This window comes from Monopterus albus, unplaced genomic scaffold (assembly GCF_001952655.1).
Source record: "Monopterus albus unplaced genomic scaffold, M_albus_1.0 scaffold32.1, whole genome shotgun sequence".
NCBI classification, from domain to species: Eukaryota; Metazoa; Chordata; class Actinopteri; order Synbranchiformes; family Synbranchidae; genus Monopterus; species Monopterus albus.
Window position 1 is genome coordinate 1,829,196 of NW_018127912.1, and position 11,652 is coordinate 1,840,847.

Sequence of the window (11,652 nt, forward strand, 5' to 3'; positions counted from 1 at the left end):
GAGATCCAAAATTCTATCTGCCATATTAATTTTACATTCTGGCAACCTTATCTATTAACTATCTAAAATTTTAAATATGTAAAACCTGCTCATAAATTGGACAAAAACCAAAAGCTGCAATGGTTTTTGTATTTAAACATTTAGTTGCATTAGACCGGCTGCTTCTGTTGTATTAGCCATGCAGTTTGTTTGGAAAACAAGCAAAGTTTAAAACTGTTTCCAGGATCATAATAAGGTTCTGTTAGAAAGTACTTGGAAAAAAAAAGTTTTCTTGTAATATCTTGACATGAACATTAACCATTTAACAGTCTAAATTTCTAAAATTCTCTTAACACCTGATTATTGTGACACATGCAAACACTGATACGTTATAACCCATTCTGCATACAAATACATACAAATCATGACCTACAGACCTACCTACCTGCTACACACAGCACATCTATGCACTATTCTACACTGCCCTAAGTCTATTCAGCAAACCCAAGCCTTGGCCTCTTGGCTTAATGTTCATGTGCATGTCACATTCCAAACGCCTCATTTAAAAGTGTTGGTGATCTCAGCCCCACAGCCTGAAAATGGTGCCGATGCCCCCACAGAGCAGAGCCCTGAGAACCAGGCCCACACCTTGAGCTCATCCCCATTAGGTGGGGTCATGACAGGTGAAAATACTCCTGGCAACGAGAAATCTAACCATGGCAATGAGATCATCACCCCGACCGATGACCTCGTGCCACACCAACCTGCTGTAGCACGACCTACACTAGATAATTTTGTGATGGACGTTCTAGTTGTACGTGCTCAGGCAGAAGGGGAGGAACCAGGGGAGACCAGAGAGCTGGTGGAAGATACAGCTGAAACCACAGGTAAAATGAAACAATAAAAATGCAATGTATTACAACTGCCTGTAGCTTTGAGAGAAAAACAATGTGTGCAATTCAACTCTTTGTTGTGCAGTGTATTTCTCAAGCACACAGAGAACTGGATCTTAGGTTATAAATGGGTTTGGGTCTACTATAATAGAGTAGATTTCCTGAATAAAGAACAACAACAACAACAAGGATCATAATCATGGCTCTGCCTGCAAAACATGTGGATGGCCAAGTTGATGTTCCACTGGAATTAGTTGTGCAGCAGGCTAACACACAAACTGGTGGGAGAATGACCATCTTGTCACAACACAATATGCCATTTTCTGCTTCTCTAAAAGGAAAGAAAAGTAGTTACTTCATATTCTATGTCCCTATGTATCACACACAGGCCACTTTGAGCTACTGTGATTTAAAATAGCTGAAAGGTACTGTAACTGTAAAATAACATAGCAGAAAAAGGCATTTTGATACTAAAGGAAGAAAAAGAAAAAGGTATTTTCCTCTTTTCTGGAAAGCTGTGTTGTGTTAATGGAAAATGGATGGAACGTCAGCTTCCTTTGTGTGCAGCTGAGGGACGGTTGATTTAGTTGTACCAAACTGTAATGCATTTGATTTCATATTTTTGATGGGCAAATGACTACATAATCACCCCTGAATTCAATACCTCTCTCTTTCTGTGCTCTCACTTTGCCTTAATGTATCGGTTTAGAGACGAGTGAGCCGGGCCTGGAGGCATGGAAGATTGGGGCTATTTCTGCTGCAGTCTTCCTAGTTTTGGCGACTGCTGTCATCATTATCTATATCCTCAAGTGTCGTAACAAAAACGGGTAGGTAGCACTGGTTTCTGTGCACTTTATCTCCAGGAACACCCTCTCAAATATATTGTCTTGCAGCCTAACATTTTCTGATAGACTGAAAGTACAGTCCAAATGTGCTTTACTTAATTTCTTGTAACCTGCCATCCATTGTCATAATTTGGAAAGGCTGGGTTACATTATACATCCAACAGCTTCATACAAAAATAGATTTCCGTTATAAACCTAATCTTACTGTACCGTAGCATGAATTTGAGTCCTGGCTCAGCCTTTGTAAAGGTGACTCATTTCCTTTATTTTTTTTTTTTATGAATGGGAATCTAAATAATACTGATTCTGCATTCACATTAGTAGCAACCATGACCAAGTGCTTCTTCTGTAATAGCTGAAATAAGCCATGTGATTGCTAGCTGTTGTACCAGCAGTGCTACAAACACAGATGGGACTTATAGTAGTGCTGGTACATGATTGCTTCTGATGTTGCCCACGCTGTAGCGAACATTTCCACACTCACAGATGATGAAATGAGGAGGCCGTGTTTAATATTGGTTCAGTGATTTTCTGCTGTTCACAAGAAGAGAATGGTCTTCCAGCAGTAATAAGCTATACTAGTTTTTATTTTTCCCCACATAGCCGAATGCAACACACAGCTAATTTGTAGAAAGCAAGCGGTAAGCAACAACAGTAATATCTGAGATTTTGTGTGTTTGTGGGTGTGTATGCGGGTGTGTATGCAGTACCACAGCTCTTCGGCGGACATGCGAGCAAAGATGTGTTGATCCAGAGGCAGCTACAGGAGGTGACTGCGGTGACGACACACTGCCTGCAGTCAATGGACACACTCAACAGTATGTAAACATTTTAAAATATCTATGGTGCTGGCAGATAAGTACAAACAGTGCATACACACACACACACACACACACACACACACACACGTAAAACAAAGGAAAGAATCACCATAAAATGTCATATCACTCCAGTATGACTTATGCATTTTTCAAGTCTTTGGAATTCCACTAGAGGGATGAACACCATTCTCTCAAAAGATATTTCCTAATGTGTGTTTTGATGATGGCGGGGGAGGGTGCTATTTAACACATCCATCTAAAATCTTCAAACTGCAAAGGCTGCACAGTAACATTACACCATTTTTATTCTCCTCAAATGATTCAGTGATACCTCCTGCAACATATGGTTGGACCTGCACTCTATACACTACTGTACATTTCTCTACTCATTATTAAGTTTAACAGCCAAATGTTCAATATATTAAAACGTAAAGTATTTATACAATATAACTTTTCTAAAACAATTTCAAAGCAGACAAGCCCAAGGAAGAGTACAAAAATTCAAAACTGCTGATTAAGGAATAAGGCCAGTCATTTTCTATATCAATAGTATTTTTAGCAGTCTCAGTACAAAGAATAAAACCGGCAGTGAATTGCCTCTGCTCATGGTCATTGTCCAAAAGTCCTGCATTAGCTTGTTCTTCTGCATGTTAGAGCTCTGCATGTTAAACCCTCCGCAGCATATGTGCAAGATTTTGCGAGCTTCCATTACCTTCCACTAGCTACTCACACTCAGGTTTGGTGTCTGCTAATGAAGAAACGGGTCACACAGTGACACTTGTGTTAACCATGAGTAGAGGCAATTTGCTGTTACTTTTAGTCTCTGTATGGGGATGGCTGAAAATACTATTAGTAATAAAAAAAAAAGACAAACGATCCGGACACTATTCTGATGTCGGCTTCCAATAAATTTAACGAAGCAATGACAAAGATCTAGTTTTCAGCCTTTGCCAAACTACACCTCTCTGCTAGGCTCTTCCTCTCTCCCTTCTTAGAGTCAGATTTTCGGCAACTTCCAGACTGACTTCTACAGTATATGTCTCCTTGTCGCTATCATTAGCCGGATGTCAGACTTGCCCGCTGTCAGCCAACTAAATGTGGTGCACAGACCTGAAAGCTTGTGGTTCATAGGAATTACTCGCTGTGTGCTTCTCAGCTGATTCCCTTCTGGTTGTTTTTTCAGCTATGCACTCAGGCAGCTGCACACTGCATCACATGAGAGTGTGAGAGTCCTGTGAACCCAGAGCAATCACTGGCCAATATCCACCATTTTCCCAATCAGATTAGCGGGATTAATAATAATAATCCAAAGTTGCATATACAGTATGTGTGTGTGTGTGTGTGTGTGTGTTTGTGTTCTTGTACTTGCTATACAATAAGGACCAAAAAGTAATTTTTGCTACAGAGTGAGGCCATTTTTGAAAAGTGAGGACATTTTGGCTGGTCCTCACTTTCTGAAACACCTTTTTGAAGGTTAAGACTTTGGTTTTAGGGTTCAGTTAGTTTTGACGATTAAGGTAAGGGTGAAGGGCTAGGGAATGCATTATGTCAATAAGTGTCCTCACAAAGATAGAAGTGTGTGTGTGTGTGTGTGTGTTGGGGTGGGGGGAGTATGTGCTCATATAATGTTATGTGCATGTGATCCTATTAGTGCTTGTCTGTTGGCTGTTCAAGTGAAAGTGTGCACAAAAGACAGAGAAATTTGATGCGTGCCTCGCACAGACGCTAACAAAGCAACACTGAATTATTTAGCAGTCGACGGAGTCATCTTGAAATGTGTCCTTGTTAAGAGATTTGTCGTAGGAAGAGGGAATCACTGAAGAGGATCAAGAGGATCATGAAAAACACTGCCAACAAACAATAAAAGACTCTTAAAGAATGCTATGTAAAAGTCACATTTTAAGCAGTATCATCTGAGCAATAAAGACAGAGGGGTGCTCCTTGTATGCCAGATGACTAAATATATACATACTGTGAAAGCCATGAGAAAAGCTTTATGGAAATCATGGATAGTTTGGAACGTATAACCACCAAATGAAACTTGTGGAAATCAAACTAGCATAAGATTGAGACCACATAGAGAACAAAACAGCACTCAAGAGAGTGCAAACCTCCGCCAGGGGCAACTCAGTTTCCCCATAATGCCATAAAAGCAATGATAATTCGTTTCCCACTTTTGCCATGATAGTTTGACCCTCATAATATAATTACTTGATGATGGAAACCTACTGGTGACATTTTGAATGATGTTAATATCATTATTAGTTTGAAAGGTATTCAAGAAAAACAATAGACATGACAGACATTCACCCGTCGGTTTAGGGGTAAAATGCTCGGAGTACTCAGCAGTGCAGCTGCACACTTTGGCCACAAGAGGGCTCACATACAGTCAAGCAGCAGTATTTACAATAGCAAAATGGTAGATTTGCAATCACAAAGAAGATCTGTATCTGGCCTTGGCTGCTGAACAAATCTTGGGTCAAACCACCCGAACTTGAATATCAGTGCTGCAGCTATTTATTAAACCTGGTACATGAGTGAAACACATAAAAGTTTGGGCAGATAGCAGAACTGTATTGTTACACCAGAGGAATGGCCACAGTGGACTCCGGAGAAAATGCAGTTGTTCAGCATACATGCTTTATACATCTGGAAAGACATGAAGATACTGTAGCCATCTGAGTCCCCTTGAGGATAAGTCATCTAGGGCATGTTCAAATGTATTCAGCACTTTTTTCCCCCACCCAGGTCAGCGTCACCTGCAATTAACCAATAATGTCAAGTGATCCATTTATATCTTGGTGTGTCATTACCTCCCAGAATCTCCTTCCACCACCACAGGTTTGTAGGCTCCTCCATCTGTTGTGGAAGTTACATAAACAGACCATGCAGTGAGAATATCAGCAGTCGCTTACAGCAGCATATTCAACAGCACTTTGACAGCCATTATGAAGCCTACAGCCTACAAAGCAAATTAAGTTGTATTTGCATCTGCTGATACCTCAAGTGTCCCATCAGAATGAGCAGATCCGATCATCATTTGTATCTGTATTTGTATTTGTATTGTCGCTTCTATCACATGCACTGCCTGTCACTATTTGTGCTATCTCACAGGTTTTTTTCTGCTATCTATCTATTACAACCGTTAATCTCTGCCCTCCTGCCGTCTCCGTCAGGATAACTGCACTTGATCCACCTGATGTGGCTTTAACCTTGCCCCACACCCAACAGCAGCATGCAGTAGCCATGTCAGACCTCTCGCCCAGCTCCACAGAGGAGTCAGCCAACACCAGACCACGACCAGACTCCTCACAAGACCTCAGGACTTTCGTTCTCTGAAGGGTCCAACTGGAGCCCAGTCTTGTGTGAATGCACATTTTGTAAGTTTAACAAAAATGTATAAATGTGACAAAAATGTTTAAATGTGATAAAAATGTTATGGATCTAGTTGGATGTCTATGGGTTTAGGCTTACAAACATGCTTTTCATACTGACCACATCAGTTATACTGTACAAAGCTGTTTAAAAGAATGTAAAAAGGGGCAGGGGATGTAAACCATTTTAGCATTTCATCAGCAACTCCATGAGATTCATTCGCAGTGCTTTGGCCGTAACACAGAGTACCATATCTGCACAACCTCAGCCTACAAAATGGATTTCTCATTAATCAAGATGATGAATCTTGATTTGATTTTTATTCTACATAACACCAGACTTTTGTATCATCGTCGCGATTTGAGTGGTACCAAATTAAAATAATATTACCTCCCAGTAGGAATTTTTCTATAGCTGTTCTGCAAGATATGAATGTTCTAATGTTTTGCTAATCTTTTTTTCTTTCATTTGCACATTGAGCAGTGAAAACCAGGATTTTTTTCTTTTTAAATCACTGTATGGAACACTGACACTAAATTTTAAGGTGAAGTAGTTGTGCAGGTTACAAATGAACCCCATAGCGCAGAGCTAGCCACAGAGTAAAAGGTGGGCTATGGACACACTACTCTGGATTTAACAAAACATGAGACATGATGCAGTGGCATCACTTGTTGCACATTTAAAATTACTTCAAGTCCATTAGGGACAATAGGTGAACAAATCCAAAATGTGACCATATTATTGAAACTGTAGAAATTTTACTGTAGAAACAAAAAACACAATGCCTTGTAAAACTATGTTGAAGTTAAATGATTAAACACCTAAATCTGACATCTTAGGTCAGAACTTCAATATTCATTTCCTAATAAGCAACTTACATGTTGGGGCTGCAGTGTGGATTTAGCAGTAGATTTACTTTGTTGGCTGTACTGCTGGATGTCTAATGGTGCCGTGTTAAATATTATAACAGTACAACAATACACAGCAGAATCTGCTCTAGTATATTCTATTATTTCATCTACATGTGCTTTACACTGTATCATGATAGTTAGTGCTATTTCCCAGATCTAGGAGAGAGGACTGTCATCCATGTTGATGTTTCAGTGGCTATGGTAACTGGCTTCATAAGTCATAAGGATGACTGTTTCTTTTTCCTTTGTGTTCTCAAGTCTTCAAACTCCTTCAGTTTTTTTCTTCACAACTCTCTCCCTCTTTCTCCTTCTGTTTTTTTTGATAATTTGATCATACAAATAATTAAATGGAACAAGTGACTAACTTGTACAAACAAATGATCAAGAAATGTCCCCCACACACCCGTCTGCCTCTGCACAGATAACAAGCCAAAACCGTGTTGTTACTGGGATGAAAGAGAGGAAATTTCCTCAAGTATGACTTCAGCATAAATGCTATCTCACAGTTAAATCTTTTATACGAGTAACCACACAGACTGGCATTTTTTGAGCTATGATCACAAGACAAATGAATGAAAAGTGGGGGGGGGGGGGACACTTGAACCCTCAAGTGAAACTGTGTGTGCACTGTGTTTGTGTTTACATAGCCCTCAGAAAGGTCTGGTCATGTGCTTGATAGCTATTTAATCCAGGAAAGGCGAATGGGCTGACTCTTGGGGGTAGGGGGCTACAGTTCTGCAGACAGAGGAGCAACATGCACAGTCAGAGGTAGGCGAAACGCATTACACTGATGACTATGCACATAATGCACTGTAGAATGCAATAAGTATACTAGCTTCAGTAGTGCTTACAGACAAAATGGAAAGAGATTAATGTATAGTTAAGCTACTGGCAAAATTAAAGAATGAAAATCAGGTTTTTACTGCAGTTGAAAACATACAACAGTACCAGCACTGGCTAAGTATTATGAATGAGCAGCGCATTTATTATCTAAACAAGTTGGTTTTAAATGTGAACTTTTTTTGGGTGGCTGTCATCATCATTTTGTTATAAAATAACTGCTCCTGTCAAACTATTAGGCTCTCCTTCATTCATTCCTAATCAACAAGCTTTAAAAAAACAAAACAAAGCAAATCCAACTACATAAAAGGTTGAAACAAATAATCGCCTGCCATCTACTGTCAAAAGCATTTCTGAACTTTAAAAAGTTAAAGGCTTTGTGAATTATGAATAATGACTGCTGTTGCCTGCAGGGGCGTGTGTGAAGGGAAGTTTTCAAAATAACATTACACTCAAACCAAGTGTGCTGTTCTTGAGTTTAATGGACATGTATGTCTGCAGTGTATTGAGCTTTTTATCTTTATTCAACCTATTCTACCAAAAGTGTGGTTCCAGCCCCTCACAACCCCGAACATGAAACTGTAAGTGGTTTAGAAATATATTGACAGGTGGACAGAAAACAACAACTCTCAACATGTACGACATGTCTACTCTGTTTCTATAATTCCTGACCTACTTTATTCTCACATCTAAATTTGTGCCTAAAAAAAAATTAATAAAATCTCTTTCATCTTCCCTCCCTCTGAAATACAGTAGTATGTGGAGAGCAGGTCTCACGGTGGTGACCCTGTGTGCCACCCTAACGGTGGCCCAGTTTCCCCGGGAATGCGTTACCCCAGAGGGGCTGCGAAGCGGCCAGTGCTGCCCATCTCCTACGGGGGTGGCAGGGGACGAGTGTGGCTCCAGCACAGAAAGGGGGCGCTGTGTGGCCATCGCAGCGGACAACCGGCGCCACGGACCCCAGTACCCTTATGCTGGGCGTGATGACAGGGAGAGGTGGCCACTGAGATTTTTCAACCGCACTTGCGAGTGTAATGGGAATTTCAGTGGCTACAACTGTGGGCGATGCCGACATGGGCTGGCTGGACCAAACTGTGATCAGAGGATCTCAGTGGGTAAGATAAGGGACACTGTGTAAACTCATAGGACACAGGAAAATACATCAGCCCAGAGAATGAAGGCAGAATGTAATGTTAGAAAAAAGAAATGTCTATGTTAATTTTTAATATCATTTTCCTTTCTTCCCCCTTCCTTGGCTCCTCCCATCCCTCAACAAACCCTCATTCTGTTCCTCCCTGCCCTCCTGTCATCCTCCACCCCATTAATCCCACCCCAGTGAGGAGGAATATCATGCAGATGAGCACAGCTCAGAAGCAGGCATTTGTGAACGCTCTGGACCAAGCTAAGAAGACTGTCCACCCTGACCTAGTCATCTGTACAAGACGGTACATACGCATTTGAACAAATATGTTCCACTCATTCTGTATTGATAATAAGAATCATTCTAATAAAACTTGAAAATGAATTTAATTACATAATTTCATAGGAAGGTTGATCTTTACTCTGAGCTTGGTTTTGCTGGAGGTGGGAGAGAGAGCAAATTATCAGCATAGGCAGGAGTATTTATCTTCTGTGTAAAATACCCTCCTTCCAAGGCAACTGCAGACTGTAGTAAATTCATTTTTGAAGCAGTTCTCAGCTTTTAACCTCCTAACCAGAAAATGTTATTTCTCCTGTATTAAAGTCCCCAACACACAGAAACTAAATGTATGCTCATACAGTGTCTACCAATTTGTATTTGCCACCTTGACTTCTGTTTCTCCATTAAAAAAAAAAAAAGATAAACACGCTCTTAGAATAGTGTGGAAAAAAAAAAATTTCATGAGGTGACATGTTCTTTCCCTCATTAGGTACCAGGAGGTGTTTGGGCCTGATGATAACACCACGCAGTTTGAGAACATCACCATTTATAACTACTTTGTTTGGAGCCATTACTACTCCGTCGGTAAAACCTACCTGGGGCCAGGCCAGACCAGCTTTGGAGGCATAGACTTCTCCCACGAGGGCCCGGGGTTTGTCACCTGGCACCGTTTTCATCTGCTGCAACTGGAGAGAGACATGCAGGTGAATATGGAGGAGAGATGGAAAAAAAGGGGGGTGGGGTGTGTGGATTGTGTAGAGGGGAAAGAGGAAACAGAGGAGGATTTTGGGTTGATGAAGAGGTGGAGGAAGTGAGAACAGGAGCAGGGATGTACTGTAAGGGAAGGAAGGAAAGTGTGTGTGGGGATTTGAAAAGATGGAAATGGCACAAAAAGCAGTCCTAGAGGAAAAAGGAGGAGCAGGGAGGAAGGAGAAGAGACAGTGAAACAGAAATATACTGAGGTGGTAAATGGTATGAAAAAATGTGAAAAGTGGTGATAATTGAACATATAAAGCACAAAGGAAGTGAAGACGTGTGAAAAAAAATTAGCTCAGGAGAGATGTTCATGGATGGATCATCCGCGTGTATGTGTAAAGAAATACATCTGCCTTCACCCTTTACTCAATCTTCCACAGGACATGCTGGGCGACCCCTCTTTCGCCCTCCCCTACTGGAACTTTGCTGTCGGAGGTAGCAGGTGTGACATCTGCACCGATGACCTGCTGGGTGCCAGAAGCACCTTCGACATGAACTCCATCAGCCCCAACTCTGTGTTCTCCCAGTGGAGGGTCATCTGCGAGCGTGTTGACGACTACGACACTTTGGGCACCATCTGCAACAGTAAGGGCAGTCAGTGAAACACGCTGTGTCGCACTGTGCAAGGGAGCAGTGCTGACACACAAGCGTATTCTCAACTGCAACAGAAAAGAGGGCACAAAGCTCATAAAGAGCGCATGTAGAACATAAGCTGCTATAAATAATACCTCACAGCTGTTGTGCTGCATTTATTATGGCTCCCTATTACTACAATTTGTTCGAAACATCTCTACTTGTTAAACATTGCCCTCCGAGTTGCTGTATGCATCCAAAGTACTGCCCAATGCATTCAGTGAGCCTAATTTGTCCATAGCAGGCATGAGAATACAGTACAGCAATTTTTCAAGTGTTTATTCCCAGTGGGTCCAGTGCCTCAGGGTAAAACAAGCAAACTATGCATGAACATAGACTTTCAGTGATCCGATTGGCAGGGATTGGATCTCATTCCACGGTGGCACCAGATTACAACATTAAATCACCACCTTTGCTGCAATTTTCAAATAAATCTCATTCATATAGTATTTTTTTTCCCACCTGGATTTGTGGAGTAGTTAAGAATGTCAATCCTCTTTCACTGTAGCTCTGCTACAAACAGATAAAAGTGGGTCCTTTTTTAACAGCACTGTATGTATGAGGATAAACCTGAGGAAGTTTCATAACAAGTAGAGCACGTGAGTGGTCGGTCTCATTAATCCTCTTAGAGAGTCAGGACAGACTCGGTATTTCTCGCATCAACAAGCAAGATCTAAATGGGAATTTTTTGGGGGGGAAATCATTTGTGCATGTTCTTGTTGAAGACATGAATCTAGCAGTCTGCTGGCTTCTTTGATCTGATGGAATAATCATCAAACAGACAGACAACTCAGTTATGTAGTCTTCTGTTTATGTGCTTGTGTGTAGGAGGGAAAGTACAAAAAAGAAAGGGATCATGCAAGAGGAAAGAAAGAAAAGCTCCCACTCACTACTGTTGACTTTTGATTTTGATTTGATTTATTCTTTCAAGCATGTAAAGACAGTTGATATATCAACATACATAATTTTACACATATCCAACAAATGCTAATCCCTTATCAATTTGCTTATACCTAGTACATGCTTGAATGGAGTAGGAAGAAGTCAGACTTATCCAGTCCTACCCCATGACATCATCTTACCATCATTGGTTTGCAAGCAGTATCACGACATAAATAATTCTCTTCTACACCACACAAGTGATATACTAAAGAATTATTACAGAGTGTTAACAATCAT

At 40.9% G+C, this 11,652-nt stretch overlaps 1 protein-coding gene and 1 long non-coding RNA gene across 2 annotated transcripts in view; one reads left to right on the forward strand and one right to left on the reverse strand.

Moving 5' to 3' along the window:
* Nucleotides 1–279: 279 nt before the first annotated feature.
* On the reverse strand, nucleotides 280–10,280 carry LOC109958460 (uncharacterized). The gene is made up of 5 exons (XR_002274675.1): nucleotides 10,200–10,280; nucleotides 9,681–9,770; nucleotides 5,352–5,397; nucleotides 2,428–2,510; nucleotides 280–1,203 (listed from the first exon to the last, which is right to left on the reverse strand). It is a non-coding gene; the product is annotated as an uncharacterized LOC109958460 (long non-coding RNA).
* tyrp1b (tyrosinase-related protein 1b) overlaps nucleotides 7,512–11,652 on the forward strand; it is a 6,729-nt gene continuing 2,588 nt past the window's right edge. The window contains exons 1-5 of the mRNA XM_020597130.1: nucleotides 7,512–7,592; nucleotides 8,418–8,779; nucleotides 9,001–9,109; nucleotides 9,575–9,788; nucleotides 10,221–10,425. Coding sequence (XP_020452786.1) covers nucleotides 7,579–7,592; nucleotides 8,418–8,779; nucleotides 9,001–9,109; nucleotides 9,575–9,788; nucleotides 10,221–10,425 — 904 coding nt within the window. The 5' untranslated portion in view covers nucleotides 7,512–7,578. The remainder of the gene's footprint in view (nucleotides 7,593–8,417; nucleotides 8,780–9,000; nucleotides 9,110–9,574; nucleotides 9,789–10,220; nucleotides 10,426–11,652) is intronic.